The sequence below is a fragment of the Zingiber officinale genome, chromosome 11A (genome assembly GCF_018446385.1).
Source record: "Zingiber officinale cultivar Zhangliang chromosome 11A, Zo_v1.1, whole genome shotgun sequence".
Classification (NCBI taxonomy): Eukaryota; Viridiplantae; Streptophyta; class Magnoliopsida; order Zingiberales; family Zingiberaceae; genus Zingiber; species Zingiber officinale.
Genome location: NC_056006.1, coordinates 84208221 through 84231759, shown reverse-complemented (window position 1 = coordinate 84231759; position 23539 = coordinate 84208221). Strand labels below are relative to the sequence as shown.

Sequence of the window (23539 nt, the reverse complement as noted above, 5' to 3'; positions counted from 1 at the left end):
GACTTTCCATTACCTAGCTTCACTCACTAGGATTTTCATATGGCTTCACTCACCAGGATTTTTCAACTGTCTGGCTTCACTCACTAAAACTTTTCACACCAAGTGTCCGATCAACATTGACCCACTTAGATTTTCTTCTTCTGCCAACCTTTTCGTTGATCTTGCCCTTGCCTAAACTCCAGTTAGGACTTTTTCAGTCAAGTATCTGGTTATTCTTGACCTACTTGATTATTTTTTTTTTACATCAAACTGATCAAACCTTGACTAGAGGAGAATTACACTAATAATTTTCCTAAACGGACAATTACATCTTCAATCTCTATATATTATTAAATATCAAAACTCAAACATCAAGACTCAAGTTTGAGTCAACTCAAGCTTAGTCAAACTAATTAACCTTAACCTGGGAGATATTGCACCAATAGTCATCTCCATCCAAATATGAAAATCTTATCTTACATCATCATTTCTTTGTAGTTTTTGTTTAAGATTCTTGCAACAAGCTTTCAAGTCCTCATCAATGAATGAACTCAACTTTTTAACTGTGAAAAGGAACCCAAAAAGATCTCCTATTCCTCATGTTGCTCAAACCTTTTCCTTAATGACCCAATTATTTAATCTACTATATATAAAAAATAATGAATTCTAAAACCTTGCTCGGTAAATTCTTGAGGTATTTTAGAAGACTTACATGCAACCTCATCAAAATGCCTTTTCTATATATTTGCCTCTTTTTAGGAAAAACATGATTAATTTCCATTGTTGAAGCAAGTTCTATTGCTATATTGATGGCTCACTACAAAAAAATTGCTTTTTAGGGACAAATTTTGGGACAAATTTCTTAAAAAAATTCGTTGCAAAATATTTTGCGACGAATTTTGGGACGAATTTATATTCGTCCCAAAAATAGCGTTGCGAAATTTTGACGACAAATACATAATTTTCGTTGGAAATTTTTGCGACAAATTTCAATTTTCGTCGCAGAATTCGTTGCAAATCTGCAACGAACATTAATTTGTTGCAAATTTCATAATTTTATATCTGCGACAAACAAATATTTTTGTCCCAAATTTGCAACGAAAATTTTTTGAGGCAAAAAACGTTACATAATTACAAATAAATACCGGCCAAAAAATCCTATTTTCTGCGTAAATTTGCGACAAAAACGGATTCGTCGCAAATCTGCAACGAATCCGGATTCGTCGCAGATTTGCGACAAATTTAGATTTCTCCCAAAAAAATAACCATGACTTTACAAATTTGCGACAAATCTGGATTTGTCCCAAAAGGTGTTCCTAATTTGCAACAAAAAGCTAAATTTTGTCCCAAATCTGCGACGAATTTTGGAACGAACGTGATTCATATTTTGGGATGAATTCATATTATAAATTTGCGACAAAAATTGATTTGTCGCAAAATTTGTCCCAAAAAAAAAAAAAAATCCAAAATCTTTCTTGATTTTTCTGTTATCCTGTTTACATATTACACTTATAACATCTTCAACAAATTATATCCAATACATCCATATCCAACATCCAAAAAAATCATCCCAAAACTAAACACATCATATCCAACACATCCATATATCTTATATCCAAACAAATCATCCCAAAACTAGCACATCATATTCATATATACAAATAACCAAAATCCAAACAACAAGTTCAACAAATCATAATATCCAAACATGAAAGTTCTATCATAATCCAAACAACAAATGTAACAAGGCATCCAAAGGAAAATAAAATACATATCGTCACGTCTCAGGAGCTTCGATCGCCTTCCGTGCTTCTTTTCCTGCATCAAATTACAAACAAATAATAAGAAACATTTATAATTAAAAAAATGTATCAAACGTATTAATGATATCTGTATTTAACATTTGCATGCATCCTATTTCAAATATTGATATGATCGCTTCCCCAATAGAATTGTGAAATTCAACAACAACAAAAAAAAAATGCAAATAATGCAAATGACAGAAACCAACTAACCTTGATCATGTTATCTGTTTTCTCCTTCTTCTTAAGCAGCTGAAGGGCTTCTTTCTTCCGGATTTTGATGTGCTCCACCTCTTCCTTCTCTCAAGTAGTAGCTTCCTGATTCACACACACTGAATTAGCATTTTTTTTAAACATCAATTCACTTTTAAGCTCAATCTCAGTTTCATACCTCAATCTTCTTTTGCTTATAAAGTTTAATTTCTTGGTTGTAATTTTCCTTCAGAGTCTTAGCAATCTGAGAAATTTGACATATGCTTGAGAACAGAGAGAAACATAAAAATTATTCAAATTGAAGATGCACACGAAAATATTCCATTTTGCTCCTCCTCATAGGGAGCTTTCTGCTCTTCTGCCATGTTCTTCCACTCCTCTCCTGCTATCTTTGAGATCTGAGGTAGGCACGCGCCATAGTATTAACAATAAGCCACCTAAGAATTCCAGCAACATATTGGGTTTTCTAAACTACATACCTCAAGGATGGTTTTCTTCTCTTGTAGCAGAGCTTCACGGCGTTCTTTCGAGAACAAGAAGAAAGCTGACATCGGATGTTTTGCTTCAAAGCATCCTTCTCTTTCCTAAACCAAAGATATACTGCATCAGTTTGGAAACCAAAATTTGATCTTTTGCGAATGATATACATTACCTTACTTTCTTGCCCTCTTTTTCAACTTCCTGTTTAGATAATCGAACCACAATAAGAACAGTATGGGTTTGGTTGATAAAAAGACTGGATGTTATGTTAAACTAATTTATTCACCTGTTGAAACTGCAAATATTGTTCCAGCAACTCCATGGCGGTCTTCTGCAAATGCTCTTTTTCCAGTAGCTTCATTGCTTCTTTCTCTCGATTCTCTTGCTTGACGACTTCCTGGTAGGCCTCCTTCTTCTTTCGTCGCCAAGGCCACCAGCGGCCATCGAGGCCCGATAGCGGCATATAGGAGGCCAGAAGATGCCTTTAATGGTCGGCAGAGGGCCAGCAAGGCATTACTCCGACAACCCACGCGTGCCGTGCAAGAAAAGCCGGCGCGACCCAGTAGCGGCCGCCGCCTTACGCCCTAGTAAGCTTGGGAAAAAAGAGAGGGGAAGAAATGCACTTTACCTGCTGGAGATCACGACCGGAAAAGGATGCAGATGGTTGCGCTACCGCCGCCAACAAGTTGATGGAGAAGAGGAGAAAAAGAATTAGGGCAGAATAGTAGCGATCGGGAAATATTGCGACGCATTTATTTTGATTTTTGAGAATTTTAAATTTTGTGACGAACTTAACAATTCGTCCCCAATTTGGGACGAACTTCCAGGTTCGTCCCAAATTAGTAACAAATTCCAAAATTCATCCCAAATTTAGTTTTTTATTTTTTATGTGATACTTTAAAAAATTAAAAGATGATCCTAGAGAGCTCGGAATGATACGAAACAAGTTTCTATGACTACGTATCATTGTCCTAATATTACTAGAGGGCTCAAACAAAATTTTTAACTAATACACCGATGTTTATAAATTTTTGGAACAAAATTTTAATATTTATTACTAGTTCAAAGAATAAAAATTATAAACATCTGTGTATTGGTTAAAAAATTTATTTGAGTCCACTAGTAATATCAGGACAATGATACGAACCCATAGAAATTTGTTTCGTGTCATTCCGAGCTCTCTAGGGTCATCTTCCAATTTTTAAAAGATTAACCTAAAAAAACATATTTTTGCAACAAACTTGAAATTCGTCCCAAATCAGGGACGAACTCCGAAATTCGTCCCTAATTTGGGACGAATTTCCAAGTTCGTCCCTAAAATCTATTTCTTAGGTTAAACTTTTAAAAATTGGAAGATGGCCCTAGCGATCTCGGAATGACACGAAATAAATTTCTTTGGGTTCATATCTTTCTCCTGATCTCATTAATGAGGTCAAACATAATTTTTAACAAATATACTAATGATTATAAATTTTTTACCCCTAACAAGTAATAAATATTTAATTCTTGTTGCAAAATTTTATTAACATCAGTGTATTTATTAAAAATTATGTTTGGGCACATTAGAAAGATCACGAGATCGATACGAACTCGTAGAAACTTGTTTTGTGTCATTCCGAGTTCTCTAGGGTCATCATCCAATTTTTTAAAATTTAACCTAAAAAAACAGATTTTTACGACAAATTTGAAATTCGTCCCAAATTAGGGACGAACTTCTGAGTTCGTCCCTAATTTGGGACGAATTTCAAGTTTGTTGCAAAAGTTAATTTTTTCAAAAATCAAAATAAATGCGTATAAAATACGGAAGATGGACCTAGAGAGCTCGAAATCACGTGAAACAAGTTTCTATGGGTTCGTATCGATCTCCTGATTACAATGATGGCCTCAAATATTTTTTTCACACAATATATTTAGGTGAGTGATTTATGGATATCAAAACCACCTAATCATTTTCAAACTCTAACTCTTTTTCACCAAGTCTTAAGGTTTATAGAGTCAATCTAATTATTATTACGATTAAAAAATTTTATTAGTTATTTGAAGTCATAATTGTGATCAGGAGATCGATACGAACCCATAGAAACTTGTTTCATGTGATTCCAAGCTCTCTAAGCCCATCTTCCGTATTTTATACGCATTTATTTTGATTTTTGAAAAAAATAATTTTTGCGACAAACTTGAAATTCGTCCCAAATCAGGGACGAACTCAAAATTCGTCCCTAATTTGGGACGAATTTCCAAGTTCATCCCTAAAATCTATTTCTTAGGTTAAACTTTTAAAAATTGGAAGATGGCCCTAGCGATCTCGAAATGACACGAAATAAATTTCTCTGGGTTCGTATCTTTCTCCTGATCTCATTAATGGGGTCAAACATAATTTTTAACAAATATACCGACGATTATAAATTTTTTACCCCGAACAAGTAATAAATATTTGATTCTTGTTGCAAAATTTTATTAACATTAGTGTATTGATTAAAAATTATGTTTGGGCACATTAGAAAGATCACGAGATCGATATGAACTTATAGAAACTTGTTTCGTGTCATTCCGAGTTCTCTAGGGTCATCTTCCAATTTTTTAAAGTTTAACCTAAAAAAATAGATTTTTGCGACAAACTTGAAATTCGTCCCAAATTAGGGACGAACTTCTGAGTTCATCCCTGATTTGGGACGAATTTCAAGTTTGTCGCAAAAGTTAATTTTTTCAAAAATCAAAATAAATGCGTATAAAATACGGAAGATGGACCTAGAGAGCTCGGAATCACGTGAAACAAGTTTCTATGGGTTCGTATCGATCTCCTAATTACAATGATGGCCTCAAATATTTTTTTCACACAATATATTTAGGTGAGTGATTTATGGATATCAAAACCACCTAATCATTTTCAAACTCTAACTCTTTTTCACCAAGTCTTAAGGTTTATAGAGTCCATCTAATTATTATTACGATTAAAAAATTTTATTAGTTATTTGAGGTCATCATTGTGATCAGGAGATCGATACGAACCCATAGAAACTTGTTTCATGTGATTCCGAGCTCTCTAATCCCATCTTCCGTATTTTATATGCATTTATTTTGATTTTTGAAAAAATTAATTTTTGCGACAAACTTGAAATTCGTCCCAAATCAGGGACGAACTCCAAAATTCGTCCCTAATTTGGGACGAATTTCCAAGTTCGTCCCTAAAATCTATTTCTTAGGTTAAAGTTTTAAAAATTGGAAGATGGCCCTAGCGATCTCGGAATGATAAGAAATAAATTTCTTTGGGTTCGTATCTTTCTCCTGATCTCATTAATGGGGTCAAACATAATTTTTAACAAATATACCGACGATTATAAATTTTTTACCCCGAACAAGTAATAAATATTTGATTCTTATTGCAAAATTTTATTAACATCAGTGTATTGATTAAAAATTATGTTTGGGCACATTAGAAAGATCACGAGATCGATATGAACTTATAGAAACTTGTTTCGTGTCATTCCGAGTTCTCTAGGGCCATCTTCCAATTTTTTAAAATTTAACCTAAAAAAATAGATTTTTGCGACAAACTTGAAATTCGTCCCTAATTAGGGACGAACTTCTGAGTTCGTCCCTGATTTGGGACGAATTTCAAGTTTGTCGCAAAAGTTAATTTTTTCAAAAATCAAAATAAATGCGTATAAAATACGGAAGATGGACCTAGAGAGCTCGGAATCACGTGAAACAAGTTTCTATGGGTTCGTATCGATCTCCTGATTACAATGATGGCCTCAAATATTTTTTTCACACAATATATTTAGGTGAGTGATTTATGGATATCAAAACCACCTAATCATTTTCAAACTCTAACTCTTTTTCACCAAGTCTTAAGGTTTATAGAGTCCATCTAATTATTATTACGATTAAAAAATTTTATTAGTTATTTGAGGTCATCATTGTGATCAGGAGATCGATACGAACCCATAGAAACTTGTTTCATGTGATTCCGAGCTCTCTAAGCCCATCTTCCGTATTTTATACGCATTTATTTTGATTTTTGAAAAAATTAATTTTTGCTATAAACTTGAAATTCGTCCCAAATCAGGGACGAACTCCGAAATTCGTCCCTAATTTGGGACGAATGTCCAAGTTCGTCCCTAAAATCTATTTCTTAGGTTAAACTTTTAAAAATTGGAAGATGGCCCTAGCGATCTCGGAATGACACGAAATAAATTTCTTTGGGTTCGTATCTTTCTCCTGATCTCATTAATGGGGTCAAACATAATTTTTAACAAATATACCGACGATTATAAATTTTTTACCCCGAACAAGTAATAAATATTTGATTCTTGTTGCAAAATTTTATTAACATCAGTGTATTGATTAAAAATTATGTTTGGGCACATTAGAAAGATCACGAGATCGATATGAACTCATAGAAACTTGTTTCGTGGCATTCCGAGTTCTCTAGGGCCATCTTCCAATTTTTTAAAGTTTAACCTAAAAAAATAGATTTTTGCGACAAACTTGAAATTCGTCCCAAATTAGGGACGAACTAAGTTCGTCCCTGATTTGGGACGAATTTCAAGTTTGTCGCAAAAGTTAATTTTTTCAAAAATCAAAATAAATGCGTATAAAATACGGAAGATGGACCTAGAGAGCTCGGAATCATGTGAAACAAGTTTCTATGGGTTCGTATCGATCTCCTGATTACAATGATGGCCTCAAATATTTTTTTCATACAATATATTTAGGTGAGTGATTCATGGATATCAAAACCACCCAATCATTTTCAAACTCTAACTCTTTTTCACCAAGTCTTAAGGTTTATAGAGTCCATCTAATTATTATTACGATTAAAAAATTTTATTAGTTATTTGAGATCATCATTGTGATCAGGAGATCGATACGAACCCATAGAAACTTGTTTCATGTGATTCCGAGCTCTCTAAGCCCATCTTCCGTATTTTATACGCATTTATTTTGATTTTTGAAAAAATTAATTTTTGCGACAAACTTGAAATTCGTCCCAAATCAGGGACGAACTCCGAAATTCGTCCCTAATTTGGGACGAATTTCCAAGTTCGTCCCTAAAATCTATTTCTTAGGTTAAAGTTTTAAAAATTGGAAGATGGCCCTAGCGATCTCGGAATGACACGAAATAAATTTCTTTGGGTTCGTATCTTTCTCCTGATCTCATTAATGGGGTCAAACATAATTTTTAACAAATATACCGATGATTATAAATTTTTTACCCCGAACAAGTAATAAATATTTGATTCTTGTTGCAAAATTTTATTAACATTAGTGTATTGATTAAAAATTATGTTTGGGCACATTAGAAAGATCACGAGATCGATACGAACTCATAGAAACTTGTTTCGTGTCATTCCGATTTCTCTAGGGCCATTTTCCAATTTTTTAAAGTTTAACCTAAAAAAATAGATTTTTGCGACAAACTTGAAATTCATCCCAAATCAGGGACGAACTCAGAAGTTCGTCCCTGATTTGGGACGAATTTCAAGTTTGTCGCAAAAGTTATTTTTTTCAAAAATCAAAATAAATGCGTATAAAATACGGAAGATGGACCTAGAGAGCTCGGAATCACGTGAAACAAGTTTCTATGGGTTCGTATCGATCTCCTGATTACAATGATGACCTCAAATATTTTTTTCACACAATATATTTAGGTGAGTGATTTATGGATATCAAAATCACCTAATCATTTTCAAAATCTAACTCTTTTTCACCAAGTCTTAAGGTTTATAGAGTCCATCTAATTATTATTATTATTACAAAATTTTATTAGTTATTTGAGGTCATCATTGTGATCAGGAGATCGATACGAATCTATAGAAACTTGTTTCATGTGATTCCGAGCTCTCTAAGCCCATCTTCCGTATTTTATACGCATTTATTTTGGTTTTTGAAAAAATTGATTTTTGCGACAAACTTGAAATTCGTCCCAAATCAGGGACGAACTCATAAATTCGTCCCTAATTTGGGACGAATTTCCAAGTTCGTCCCTAAAATCTGTTTCTTAGGTTAAACTTTTAAAAATTGGAAGATGGCCCTAGCGATATCGTAATGACACAAAACAAATTTCTTTGGGTTCGTATCTTTCTCCTGATCTCATTAATGGGGTCAAACATAATTTTTAACCAATACACCAATGTTTATAAATTTTTGGAACAAGATTTTAATATTTATTACTCGTTCGGTATAAATTTATTTTAAACATCTGTATATTGGTTAAAAATTTTGTTTGAGCCCACTAATAATATCAGGACAATGGTACGAACCCATAGAAACTTATTTCGTGTCATTCCGAGCTCTCTAGGGCCATCTTCCAAAATTTTAAATTATCACTTAATAAATATAAAGTTTGCAACGAACTCAGGATTTCGTCCCTAATATGCGACGAAATTGGCAACGAATATATATTCATCGCCAATTTTCGATGAAACCAAAGATTTGTTGCAAAAATTTATCTGTTTATTGATTGGCAACGAATTTTGCGACGAAAATAAATTTATTGCGAATTTGCGACGAATTTCTTTCGTTTCTATTTTTGTTGCTAATTTGCGATGAATTAGGTTTTCGTTGCAAAATTAGTCGCAAATTTGCAACGAATATTATTCGTCCCAAATTGTAATTTTTTTGTAGTGGCTTGTCCAAATCCAGATTCTCTGTACTTTTTTAAAAAAACAATTAGCCATTAACCTTGGTCATAATAATGTCAATAAGCATGTTTTCAAATTATAAGCCTTTGCTAACAATGCTAACTTTACCAAATATGCCATACCAAATAACTTTACCCACTAAAAACATAAAATTTACAAGTTCAAATGTTGCTAAAGACTTAGCTTCACTTTTTATTTTAGGATCAGTGTTTTTTTCTTTTGCAACTTGAAGTAAAGCTTCTTTAATTTGTTGAGTTTGAAGTACCATTGATTTCACACTTTCAATACAACTTTCTCATCCAGTGATTGACAATGGCTTGAGAGTTAAATATTTTATCATCACATGATCTATTAAAACATTCCACCTCTATAGAATGAGAAAATATTATATATAAAAAATCGTTGTACTACTTCAAAAAAGTCTTTCGCTTTTCCATAGGAATTTACAATGTTATAAAATGTTAAATTCAAATAATGACAACTACATAGAGTGTATAATGCTCTAGGATTTATATCCAATAGTTTTTTTTGTACGCCTTTGTGTCTCCCTTTCATATTTGCCTTATTATCATATTCTTGCCCTCTAACATTATCAATATCAAGATCAAAACTTTTCAACATATTTTGCAGTTCTTCAAACAACCCTTATCCTGTTATATCATCCACTTTAAAAAATCTCAAAAAGTATTCTTCTACTTTCATTGGGCTTGTAGAAACATTGACACATCTTATAACCAAAGTCATTTTCTCTTGGTTACTAACATCAGGTGTAACGCCCGAAAATTCTCAAAACTATTTTAGAAATATTCTATGATTTTTTTAGAATTTTAGAATATTTTTATGGAATTTTTAGAATAACGGAAGTAGCAAAAATAAATAGAAAATGAAAATGGCCTAGGCGGGAATTGAACCCGAAACCTATTGGATCCTATGTCTTATGGTGAACTATGGTAACCAAGTGAACCCAGCAGGGCCATGCTGAAAGGAAAGGGAAACAATTTTATTTAAGTTGGAGTTGGGCCGGAATTATCACTTAATATAAATAGAGAATTAATAAGCGAAGAGTTATTTTCCCTTAACGTGATTTTTCCTCATCCTCACCCTAGCCACGCCGACTCCCTCTCCTCCTCCTCCTTCTCTCGGCGCCAACCACAAGAGGGCCTAGGGTTCTTCTCCTAGGACTCCAAGGGCACTTTCCGGCGACGACTTCGACACGAGGACGCTCGCCTCCGCGAGAGGAACGCTTAGACACGAGAAGATCGTCGAAAGGATCGTCTCCTCCGGAAATCTAGCGATTAGAATCGTAAGAAAATCCGAACAGGAGGTAAGAAACCCCTCACCTGCAGTATAAGTAGTTTCCGTGTGAATTCCATGTATTAGTTTAGTAATATGTAGACTATCGACACAAAGAATGCGGTTTAGCGTATACTAAGTGTTCAATTAAATGATTTAGCACAGAAGAATGCAACTTAGGCATTTTAGCAGCTTAGATAAATGCAATAGAAGCATTTTATAGTTTATGTAGTCTTGCTTTAGCTTTTACAGGACTAGATGTCCGATGGGTGGGCTCCCACAGTCGCCTCTAGGTTTAGATAATCTAGTTTTAGGTTCAGATAACCTAGTAAAAGTAAGATAAATTAGTTAGTTATGATTCAGTATTTTATTTTCAGTAGGGGCACTGTACAGGATTAGATATCCATTGGGCTGGGCTCCTATAGTCGGTCCCTAGGTTTAGATAACCTAGTAAACCTTACTAAATTCGGGATTTGCAACCCCGGGTCTAGTTAAGGATGCGCGCACAACATGTACAGTTGCCGGGCCCATTAGCAGTATGATTATGTATTTTAATCTATTACCTTATTAGCTTTTCAAAACTCACAAGGATTAGTTATGATAGTTGAGTTTGAATTCAGTTCCAGCTTAGCCCAGTTCATGTTCAGTTCAGTTTTCTTTATTGATACTCATGATAGTTTATGATTAGCTTGTATGTCATGCTTTAGTGTTCATGTTCAGTGATTTCAGTATGCCATGCTTTGACAAGTTCATCATATGTTTGATAACATGTTTTTAAAAGCATAAATGCATCGTATGCATGTTTTAGTGAGGTAGATGGTTTCTTACTAAGCGAAAGCTTATAGATACTTCCTTTTCCTTATACTGCAGATAAAGGTAAAGGGAAGATGGACTAGCGGAGGCTGGAGGACAATGCTGCAAAGATGTGTGTGGGCAGGAACTTGGAAAGAAGATCTTAGGGAACCTTAGCAAGCTTTGTTTAAACATTAGAACTTTTCAGTATTTTATCATTTGCACTTTAGTATGTTCATTGCTACGAATTAGTTAACCATGCACTTTATTATGCGTAGAACACTAGTTTTATGATGTTAGAGTGTTTATTAATCATTTTAGAACTTGTATTGTGATTGAGGCACGAAACAGTGCTGAAATCAGAGTTTAGCTGCAAAATCAGAAACTTCAATCGATTGGTGGATCGATTGGGGGTTCCCAATCGATCAACTGATCGATTGGGCAATCTGTCCCGCGAACAGTAGGCTTCTGGATCGATCAGCCGATCGATCCAGCCAATTCTGTCGCGAACAGAGAGCTCTGGGATCGATCAATGGATCGATTGACCAGCCTGGATCGATCAGCCGATCGATCAAAATTATCGTCCCGGGCACAATAGCGTGCTGGATCGATCACTGGATCGATCCAACCTATGACCCGCATACAGTAGCCGGTTGAATCGATCACTAGATCGATCCAACTATTCCAATCGATCTGTGGATCGATTGGGAGGTCTAATATCAGCGGGAAAATGTCTAAATTCAGTTCCTTGACCATGGGGAAGGTAAAACATGTCATGAATAGTTTAGATTACACCCCTTAACACATATAGAATCAAGAAATGATAACAGCTTAGCAAAATTTTGATTAGTACCGCTTCCGCATCTAGATTTAGTGATGGTCAGGGAATAGTTAGCACAGATTAATGTGACGATCAGCCTTACAGCCTAGTTAGTAGAAGGCGGGTCGTTACATCAGGAGTGCAATTAAGTATTACAGAAATAACTTAGTTTCCTTAAATGTTTTGAAGAAAAGAACTCTTGATTTCAGAAGCTAACAAACATATCAATTCATTTTGAATTTTGTGGCTAAGATAATATGATGTGTATTTCTTTTAAGATGCTCCTTCATCACTGAGTCCCACTCAGTAATCATCTCAACAATAGCCATAAAGTTTTCATTGTTATCATCATAAAGTTTCTCATTACTACCATAAAATTGTATGTTTTGTTTAGCAAAAAAATCTCACAAGTGAAATTAATCAATGTAATACCTTCCTTCAATGCTCTTTTTCCTTCTTAATTTGATATTGAATAGCATGATCAATTATTATACCCTTCACTAACTTGATACACAACTCAGATAAGCTAGCATAATAATTGACATGTTCAATATTTGTCTCATGTTCTTTAAGTCTGCTACTAAGATGCCTCAATGACATATCTTTCATTTGCTAGTTGACTTGGTTGAGGCCCCCTTTTTAAAAACTTGCAACAAAACAAAATATTTTATTAAGTGCTTTTGAATAGACCAACTTGTTGGTGCAATTTACACTAATGACCTAACTCAGGTTTTGATGAATGACAAGTGAATTAAAGTTAGAGAGTTTGTGATATAATTACTTTACCAAGTGTGTAGGAGTTGATGAGTCTGGAGGACTTGATACCAAGCTAAAATTCAACTAGGTCTGTGGGACCCAATAGCTAGTACAAAGTCCAGATAGACTCGTGGGACCCAATATCTTACAAGAAGTCCAATTGGGTCCGCCGAACCTGATAATATGTCGAAGTCCAGTTGGGTCTGTGAACCTGACAACTGGTGGGAAGACCTGATGGGTCAAAGGTAAGTCAAGCAATTGCAGTTGGTAAGTAAAAGGTACGCAACTGGAGAAGAGATCAGTGAGGGCGTGTTCACAATTGAGGGAGTAGTACGCGTCGGTCCAGCTTAGGTCCATTTGAAAAATCTAAGCTGAGACCTTAACTAGATCCTGGTCTCGGGGAGACATGATCTAATTACTACTACTATTTTATTGTGGTAACTTTGTTTTGCATGATAAATATATTTTGATTGTCTGAAATAACTCTTTTTTTTTTTACAAGAAAGAGAAGGCTGAAAAAGAGTGGTCCGGGCGCCTAGAAGGGATCCGGGTACCCATACTCCTGGCGCTCAGAGTTGGTTTGGGCACCTAGACCAACTTCGTCGAGCAGGTGCCTAGCCAGGCACCTGGGCGGTCTGGATGCCTGGAGCTAGTCCAGACGTCCGGATCAGAAAATTCATCCAAAAGTTGAGTTGGAGCATGACAACTGGCTGAACCATGTCAACAATCTAGGTGCCTGGAGGGGGTCTGGGCGTTCAGAGGTGGATAAACTTCGCGGATGAAGTTTCGATGAGAGCTCACCATGTCAGCATAGTTCATGCACTCAGAAGGGGATCCATACACCCAGACAGGCCTATAAAAGTATCCTTCAACTAGCAGCCTAAGAACAACATTTTGCTACGACTTTCATATTCGCACACTACTCCAAAAAGGCTCCGACGACATCGAAAGACTGCTCCAAAGTTTGAAGAACGAAGACTTCTTCATATTTCCGTTCTGTTTGTCGGTAACGTTTACATTTCAGCTATTGTACTTAACTTTGTAAATCCATTTTAAATTGATAGTGATTGCCTATTAAAATCACTCTCACGTGTCGACCTTGGAGTAGGAGTCGACAAAGACTCTGAACCAAGTAAAACTACTTGTGTTAGTGTGTGCTTTTGTTATCTCTCTTTTTCACTGCGTAACTTGTTTTAAATCACGGTTTTCTATTAACATTATTCACCCTCCCTCTGGCGTATTTATGTGGCAACACATCCAATCCCTATGATGTTTTTGATCATTTGGCAAAATTCGAGTGTAGGAATCCAAAGAGAATTGCCTATTTGATTTATCTTTGGTACCTTTCCCTATTAATTCATATCTTATAGGACCCTTTTCCACTAATTGATCCTTCCATTTAGGATATAAATTCTTCTAGTTTTTAGGATAAAAAATATCAAGTGGAATGATGAGCTTGGTTCTTCATTCACTACATTAATAACATCATCATCACTTTCAGAATAATTATTTTCAAAGTCTAAGTTATCACCACTTTTATTGCCTTTAATCTCATTCACATCTTCCTCTACATCATTTTCAACGGCTACGCCTTCATGTAATTCATTACAATTATTTTTTCCCTCTTTAATGCCCAAATCTTCAAGTGATAGATTGCTCAATTCTTTGACAATAAATATATTGATCGCCCCTCTTTAATACTCAATAAAATAAACTAATTTTTTTTTAAAAAAATTATTGAATCAAAGGAGATGATACTAATTGTCTCATATCATGGAATACATAAGGGCAATAATGCTATCTTATATGTTTGAGGTTTAACTTCCTAAGAGTTTCTTTATTGAGTATCTTTATGCGCGTTTTATAATTTATTTTTTAAAAAAATATGCAACGGAAGCATAATAATAATTTCCTAAATTATTACAATATGCATCACACACATACACAGGAACACACATGTGCAATCCCCTTAGGACGGATAATTGGCTAACGTATGGTGGTATTGCTATCATGAGGTTTGAGAGTCAAATTTTGGCTAGCAGTCGGGTGCCTGTCCTCTCCTATGCGCTATTCAACTGCCCAAGACTAGTAGTCATCTATGATTTACCTCTTCAGTATTGACCCGAGGGCGGGCTAGCGGAGGCATTGGGAGTGAGTGAATCACCTTTTTCCACCAGAAACACACATCCGTAGACATAACTATAGAATAGAATAAAATTCATTTAGGAATTATACTTGTTGGGTGATGTTTAACGGGAATGACATCAGCTAGCAAACCTCACGAGACATGCCTCTATTCGTATCCACGCCAGATACCTTTGAGATGGCTTTACAAAGCCACAAGCTTCATCTTCATTTTGGTACTAGCCAAAGGAGGAAGGTGACATGATTTGAGAGAGAACCCTAGCTAGATTTGATACATCATTGGATATATCTAGCATGTAGATACCATTGCATACCGTTCCAGTCGCATAAAGAACATCATTCAAAGTTATGTAACAATAATTGTTACTAAAAGTTAAATGGAAACCTTTTCTATTTAAGGAAGAAATAGAAAAAATATTTTTTATTAAAGAAGGAACAAAACAACAATTATCTAATTCCAAAACTAGTCCACTAGGAAGCTTTAACAAGTAATTTCTAATGACTATAGTTGCAACCTTTGCACCATTGTCAACTTATAAATTTGCTTTTCTCTTGACCAGTCCTTTACTATTCCTTAGCCCCTATATATCATTACATATATGTGAGACATACCTAGTATCCAATACCCAAGTATATGAGAAAATAGTATAATAATCAATAACGGAGATACTTGAAGCAGATTGGGCATTAGATGTCATCTTCTTCTTCGGGGACTCAAGATAAATCTTATAGTTTCTTCTCTAGTGTCCCATCTTGCCACAATGGTGACATAGATATTTTGATGTCGGTTCTTCTTTCTTAGTCTTTTTCTTCCCTTTTGCTTGAGTCTTTGTTTTCCTCTTCTTTCTTAGCAGAATCAAACAACATCACAACTTTTAGTTCCTTCTTAACCGATGGCTCCACTATCTTAAGTATGTTGATCAACTCAGGAATTATGGATTCAAGTTGGTTCATCCGATAGTTCATCATAAATTGTGAATAGCTATTAGGCAAATTGTGCAGAATTAAGTCAAAACTTAACTCATGATCCATCATAAATCCAAGTGCTGTCAACCGTTCAATGTAGTCACTCATCTTAAGCATAAATTGCACTATAGATAAACCCTCCTGCATCTTTGAGCCAAAGAGGATCTTGGAGACATCGAACCATTCGGATCTTGCTTGTTTATTAAACAACTTATGAAGATGATAAACAATAGTATAAGTATTCAAATTCTCATGTTGCTTTTATAGTTCAAGAGACATCGAAGCTAACATGATGCAACTAGCAAGCTCAGAATCAGTTGTATGTTTCTGATGAGCCAACATTTGGTCAGAAGTTGCATCATCCGCTAGGCTCATGGGAAGAGGTTGTTCAAGGATATAGGCGATCTTCTCAATCTTGAAAATAATTCTCAGGTTTCGAAACCAGTCCAAGAAATTCAATCCAGTCAATTTATTGGTGTCCAAAATTGAGCATAAATTAATAGAAGATATTTTTATTTTATTAACCTAAAAATACAAAATTAAGCATATAAGAGAGATAAATCAATTATGTAATGCAAACAATTCACATACATAAAATGGGGTCTCACTTGATTATCAAATTTAAGAGCCCTTACTTTTGAAAGATAGCTTAATCTGAAATCAACAAACCAAAACTGAAAGGTGGCTTGGGGTGTAATATCCCGGTTCTGAGATTCTGGTTAAGTATGACTTAAAAGATTAGATGGTACTATCCATATCACCAAGATGCACTTTCTTTTTCGGAAGCCCAAACTTAAGAACTCCAAAGTTAAGCGTGCTTCGCTTGGAGAAATCTGAGGATGGTGACCTCTTGAGAAGTTTTCCAGGGTAAGTGCGAGTGATGACAAAGCACGCTGAAAGGACCTTCGGTGGTCTGTGGAGCTAGTCGTCAACCCGATGGGCAATTCTGGTGGCGTTCTCGGTTCGATCCGGGTGGGGCTCGTCCGGGCCGGGGTGTTACAGATGGTATCAGAGCGACCTTGCGACCGTGAATGCGCCTGTGGCAGGAGCACCCAGGGCACCATCTAGCGAGGGAGATTCTGGGATTTGTTTGTGGTGTGATTCATGGTTACACAGCGAGGACGTTGTGTCTTTAAGTGAGGGTGATTGTAATACCCCGGTTCTAAGATTCTGGTTAAGTATGGCTTAAAAGATTAGATGGTACTATCCATATCACCAAGGTGCACCTTCCTTTTCGGAACCCCAAACTTAAGAACTCCAAAATTAAACGTGTTTGGCTTGGAGAAATCTGAGGATGAGTGACCTCTTGGGAAGTTTTTCAAGGTGCGTGCGAGTGAGGACAAAGCACGCTGAAAGGACCTTTGGTGGTCTGTAGAGTTAGTCGTCAACCCGATGAGCAATTTTGGTGGCGTTCCCGGTTCAGTCCGGGTGGGGTCCGTCCGGGCCGGGGCGTTACATGGGGATAAGAAGTTTATTAGAGATATCTAATGCAGTTTTAATAAAACTGTGGTTCAGATTCAGAGAATAGAAAACACCATGGTCTAAGTTCCTTTTGAAGGCTTATTGTGGTGGTTCCTCTCCTGTAGTGGCTGCTCCTAAGTGTAATGCTTCTTCCTGTTGGAAAAGAATCGTCAAGGTCTGTGACATTACTGAAGCCTAGATTGGATGGAGCTTAGGTCAAGGACAAGTCAGGTTCTGGTATGATAGTTGGTTCGATGGAGGCCCACTTTTTCAGGTTTGTAAGGCATCTGGTAATCCAAATTGTGCAGTGTCAAATTATTAGGATGAGCAGAAACGGAGCATAAATAAGCTGATAAGTGTGCTGCCAATAGCTACTACAGAGGAAGTCTGTGAAGTTCCATTTCAGATTATTGAAACTAACAATCAAATCAAGAAGCTTTCTTCGGATGGCAAATTCTCTATAAAGTCAGCATTCAGACAACATAGCTCCCTAGATGGTATTTGGATGGCTATATGGAGTAGATTGCTTGTTCCAAAAATCTCTATTTTTGGGTGGAGATTCTGGAAACAGAAGTGGCCTGTTGATTCTGTCCTCAAGCAAAGGGGAGTTTCTTTTACATCCAAATGTCAGTGCTATATTTTGAGGAAGAGACGTGGCAGCATCTTTTTTTCGATGGTCCAATTGCATTGGGAGTTTGGAGATTTTTTGGATAGATGTTTGACGTGGACAAATTTTGTTGTTTGGAAAGATGGGACATGGCTCAGAATGGTCTAAGGAGGGAAGAATTGTGAGTGGTTCTAATGTTAGGGATCATGTGGGACAAATTGTGTTGGCTAAGCATGGAAGAATTGGGAGTGGTTCTAATGTTAAGGCAGAATTAATGGCTATGTTAAAGGGTTTGGAGTTATGAATTGAAAACAATCTGGTACCCTTTTGGCTTGATTCAGATTCCATAGTAGTGTTGAAGATGCTTCATTCCTTTTCTACTGGATGGGAGTTCTGCAATCTGGTCACCAAAATTAGGAACCTGATCTTGATACATCAAGTGAGATGTTCGCATGTATATAGGGAGGCAAATTCCTCCCTTTTTTTTTGAAAAAAAAATTTAAGAGGTCTTACTTTGAATTAGAGATATGGTAGATTTTCTCTAAGTTAGTTGATATCCACTATAGATAAGAATAATTTTAGAGAGAATTTAATAAGTCATTCTTATGTCTAGTGGTAGGTATTACATATACCAATTATATATCATACACATATAACTATTACATTATGTTAGCAACTTTTTGATATTTGCATAAACGTTGGGTTGTTAACTCATTAACATATATACATCATATACATATCAGCCAATTTCACCTCTTTTCACATTAACCTTAGAGAGAGTCCAAAAAATTAATGTTTCAAGTTAAAGTCAACCTATTAATCATGAGATCATATCTCAATAGTTTGAACATATCTAATTTTAAGTTAGGCTTGGAAAGAGTCCAACAACCCAAATATGAAATTAAACTCTAGTTCTTACTATATTAATGAAAGGTGTAAACTTTAAAATTTTTTATAAGGGCTTTACTTAATCTAGTCTCATCAATTACATATAAAAAGTTATACAAAAACTTGTACCCTATTTACATGGTATATGACATAAATCATAGCATATCTAACAGTATAACATCTAACACATAAATATGTCAAAAGGTGATTCGTTCACCCCCAGCGCCCCCGCTAACCCGTCCCTAGGTCAACACGGAGTAGGTAAATCACGGGTGACTACTAGTCATTAGTGCAAATGGCCAAGACATGGGGGAGGTTATTCTCGGTCACGCCGAATTTCGACCCCAAGACTTCATGTGACAACACCCTATATCTTAACCATCGCACCACCCCGAGGGGACACGACATCTAACATGGTATAAAATATGACATAAGTCATGTCATAGTAAATAAATTAATTAGAAAATAAATATGATAAAGAATTATGTTTTAATAAATCATAATTCCTTAATTAGATTAGGAAACAAATTTATAAATCTAATTCCATATCTAATAACAATTCCAAATCAAGAAATTTCTAGTTAAATTAGGAAATAATTTTCTACATTTGGATTTTCTTAACAAATTAAGAAATAATTTCTAAAAATCCCTAATTAAATTAGGAAACAATTTCTTAAATTGGATTTTCCTAATCATATTAGGAAATAATTTCTAAAATAAGATTTCCTAATAAATTAAGAAACAAGTTCAAAGATTGGAATTTCCTAACAAATCATGAAACAATTTCCAAGATTGGCATTTCCTAATAAATTAGTAATATTTCTAAAATTGAATTTCCTAATAAATTAGGACATATTTTTCAAAATTAAAAAATTTAAATTAGATTAGGAAACAATTTCTATATCCAGAATTTCCTAAAATTTCTAAAAATAACTTTAGACAACAAGATCTACTATTTATGTCAAAACACATAGAGACTCTGATACCACTGTTGGGTGTCTCTATGCACGTTTTAATTTTTTATTTCATAAACAAACAGCGGAAGCATAATAATTTTTTAAATTATTACAATATACGCACCACATATATATACATGATATACACATATGAAGTCCCCAGGGCGTAGCACAGATGGGGAGTGCATGGTTCTGTGGCTGAAAGGTCCAGGGGTCGATTCCCGGGGTATCATTGCCAGGGGTTAACGTCTCCGCCATGCACTTTCCACCTGTGTATCTGCATTTACCTCCCTCCATATCCGTGGGGCCGGCTCTAGGGGGGCCGCTGATGTGGCGGTTCCACATTTTTTTATGATATACACATATGAAAGCCCTGGGACGGGTTGGCGGGGGCGCTGGGGGCGAGCGTATTCACCTTTTGTCACCATGATATACACATATGAAGACATAGCTATAGAATATAAATTTTTAAAAGGAAATTAATTATACCTTCTAAATGACGTTGAGCAGGAACAACATACCTATTAAACTTGACAAAGTTTGTCTCTATCAATATTCACGCCGAGATATCTTAAAGATGACTTCTCTAAGCTACAAGTTTGGTCTTCAATTCAGTACTAGCCAAACGGAGGAGACGATGTGATTCGAGAGAGAGATCTTCAGCTCTCTTTGTACCTAGAGACACAAGACAACCCGATGGTACAAGAGAGTTGGACAACAAGGGGCTGCTGTCCAACGTCGATGTAGGTTGCTATTCAGCGACACAACAACACTTATATTACTGTTTGGTGGCTGGAAAAGCTATTTGAAGATCGAGAGGGCCTACGGTAGGGAGGAAGAAGTTGACACAAAAATAAACAGCAACTTCCAATTGTTGTTCACCAGTTGTGCTTGCTGTCCAGGACTGGATGGCAGCTGTTCGGGGTTGGATGAGACTAGAAGGTGGCCGAAAGAGCAAGGTCGACGGCTGGGGTGGCTGCCGGTGGTGGCTTGGGCGACGACTACAAGAAGGTCCTTCCTTCTTGTTGGCCAGTGGCAAAGAGAGGAGGGAGAAAAGAGGAGGGGAATTAGCCTAATCAAATTAGGTTATCAATTCCAATAAATAACTCTTCTCATGGAGGAGTATATTTATACACCTCATCAATAACTTGGGGAGCAAGTCATCTCCTGAGCCCAATAGCAATCTGATCCATTACCATTAAATTTGATTTAAAACAAAAATATCTTAGTTTATAACTAAACCCACTTTGGTTCATATCTAAATTAAACCATTTTGGTTTATTATTAAACCATAATGAATCTAACTCACCTACAATAGGCATAACCAACCATGGCTTCCAGCTAACAAATATCTTCTATATTTTCTCCTCGTTTAGTCTTATCGGACTTAGTCTCTCTCAATTTGAAAATTCAATTCTCAAACTTATTTTAAGTTTTTCGGATATACTCTTAGTGAGTGTGACCCAATAGATTCTCGGTTTATATTAGTCATTCATAATTAATAATTAATTATGAATTGATCATGAATGACACCTAGTAGTACATCATGATTCCCAATTAACCAGAAAATCACAGTTGATCCTAAAATTGAATCTAAAATCTTTCAACAGCTACAGTTAAGGGTGTCAATTCGGGTGGATCAGGTCGGGTCGGGTCGGGTTGGATTGGGTTGGGTCAGTTAAATTTTTTTAAACCTAACCTGAATCCGAATTCAACCTGAAACCCCTAAACCCGAACCCGAACCCGAACCCAACCAACCCGAATCTGTCCCGGATAACCTGAAAACCCGATTCAAAATGACTTTTTTTTTTTTTTTTTTGCTATTTTCCCTATAATTCTTCACTTTTATCTCAATACTCCATTAGTATCATACTAATATTGATATTAATATAAATAAAAATATCTTAATTTTCAAAATAAAATTCAATTTAATCCTAAAAAATCCACTAAACCCTATTTTTGGGGTCAACCCGAACCTAACTCGACCCAACCCAAAAATTTTCAATCCTCTCATTTTTGTCGTGTTGACTCGAGTTGGGTCGTCAGGTCAGATTCATTTTTGACACCCCTAGCTACTATAGTCAATACGTATATTCTTTTCACTCATCTTATACCCATTAGTTTAGGACATGGTCTATGTGTCAGTCCCTACAAGGCCGACTATGTCACACCTAACCCAAATACTAGTTCCTTATTTTATGAATTCAAATTACTCAAACATATGTCTAAGAAGACCATCCTCTTGACGTGTAATGCTTTGGTCAAAGATTTATGAGTAATAATCTTGACAAGTGGTCATAGAGTATACATCTTTTTATAAAAGTAGTGAGGAATTCTTTGTGAACTATTTAAACACTTTCGGGCATATTAACTTATATCCAATCATCCTGGGGGTCACACTTCTAAGGAGATCTTGTTTAAGATGCTAATGTATAAGTTTCTATGACCAAGATGGCTTGAATACCTCAAGTCGAAAGAAATTTGCACTTGAGCTGCAATGATATCTTTATAAACATATGTAAAACCACATGAAGTCTTATAGCAGGTTACTGTAGGATCGTAAAGTGATAGGGGTGAATAGTGCAAATCACTTTTTCACTTTTTTGTAAAACAAGAGAATGAAATGAAAAATAAAGAAAGAAAGGCAATCGCTAACACAAGTTGGTTTTACTTGGTTCGGAGCCTTCAACGACTCCTACTCCAAGGCCTACACTCAGTGAGTACTTTTGTTGGACAATTCACTATAAGCTCTAATAAATACAGCAATTTTAAGTACAAAGTAATAAATAAAAATATACCGACAACAAGTAGAATAGTAGCTTGAGTGTTGGTTGTTGGTGCAGTTTTTCGGTGTCATGGAGAGCTTCTTGGAGCAGTGCATGAATACGATAGTCGGAGCAATTGTTGTTCTGTTGCTACTGGTCTAAGCTTCTTTTATAACCCTTTTCGAGCATGTGGACCACCATCGGGTGCCTGAACTAAGGCCTATCCGATCCTGCTTCATCGCTGGATTATCCACCTCCAGGCACCTGGACCACCCCCAAGTGTCTGGACCATTGACGTGACTGCACCTTGATGAAGCTTTATCTATAAAAGTCAATCCAACTTTAGGTGCCTGAACTGGTCCAGGCGCTTGGACTGTGACATGTGTCGTCCGACCAGAGCATGACAACTCAATTGTTTGCATGGCTGAGTTGGGCCCATCAAGGAGCCTGGACTCACTCAGGGTGCTCGGACCTCCGGGTGTTTGGACCCTTTTGTGGCGCTCAGACCCCTTTTTTCCAGCCAACTTTTAGCTTTGATTTCATGTACCATTGAGTTAGAAAAATAGATAATAATATGTAAAATACTTATTTTTACAGACTTAGGACTGTCCAGTTGTGAGTTTGGGTAGGTTTCTGTAACGATCCGCCTTCTACTGTCTAAGCTGTAAGGCCGGAGGTTACATTATGCTAAACTATTCTTGGGATATCACTGAATATTAAGGTGCAAAAAAACTGGACTAATTAAAACTCTCTGTTATTTGTTGTAAAATCTGGGATATATATTCAGAATACACCTCTGAAGTTGTACATATGCTAAAGAAGGAAACCTAAACTTTTCATTTGGTCAAAAAGATGAAATCAGACACTTCTAGTTGAAATCAGACTTTCCAATCGATCGGCTGATCGATTGGAGTTATTTGATCGATCCACTGATCGATTCAATGTGCTACTGTGCACGGAGATCAATTC

The 23539-nt window shown here is 35.9% G+C and overlaps 1 protein-coding gene across 6 annotated transcripts; it reads right to left on the bottom strand.

Annotated features, from left to right (window-relative positions):
- Positions 1-1603: 1603 nt before the first annotated feature.
- On the bottom strand, positions 1604-3204 carry LOC122032382 (high mobility group B protein 6-like). Of its 6 annotated transcripts, none has more exons than XR_006126058.1 (6): positions 2761-3193; positions 2647-2675; positions 2474-2578; positions 2173-2392; positions 1995-2099; positions 1604-1780 (listed from the first exon to the last, which is right to left on the bottom strand). XR_006126058.1 is itself a non-coding variant. In XM_042591670.1 (6 exons), exons 1-4 carry the CDS (start codon positions 2935-2937, stop codon positions 2223-2225), a joined length of 384 nt encoding a protein of 127 aa, XP_042447604.1. In that variant the 5' UTR covers positions 2938-3204; the 3' UTR covers positions 1604-1797; positions 1995-2099; positions 2173-2222. The 6 variants fall into 6 exon arrangements, 5 of the variants coding, with proteins under 5 accessions (XP_042447604.1, XP_042447605.1, XP_042447606.1 ...); XM_042591670.1 differs by lacking the exon at positions 2647-2675 and having other exon boundaries at positions 1604-1797; positions 2173-2238; positions 2307-2392; positions 2761-3204; XM_042591671.1 differs by lacking the exon at positions 2647-2675 and having other exon boundaries at positions 1604-1797; positions 2173-2238; positions 2317-2392; positions 2761-3204.
- Positions 3205-23539: the final 20335 nt, after the last annotated feature.

Coding starts and splice junctions, on each gene's coding strand:
- LOC122032382 (XM_042591668.1), bottom strand. CDS start 2,937: ATGCCGCTATCGGGCCTCGATGGCCGCTGGTGGCCTTGGCGACGAAAG. Junction 2,579..2,760: donor AATATTTGCAGTTTCAACAG/GTGAATAAATTA, acceptor TCTTTGGTTTAG/GAAAGAGAAGGATGCTTTGA. Junction 2,393..2,473: donor AGAAGAAAACCATCCTTGAG/GTATGTAGTTTA, acceptor TGCCTACCTCAG/ATCTCAAAGATAGCAGGAGA.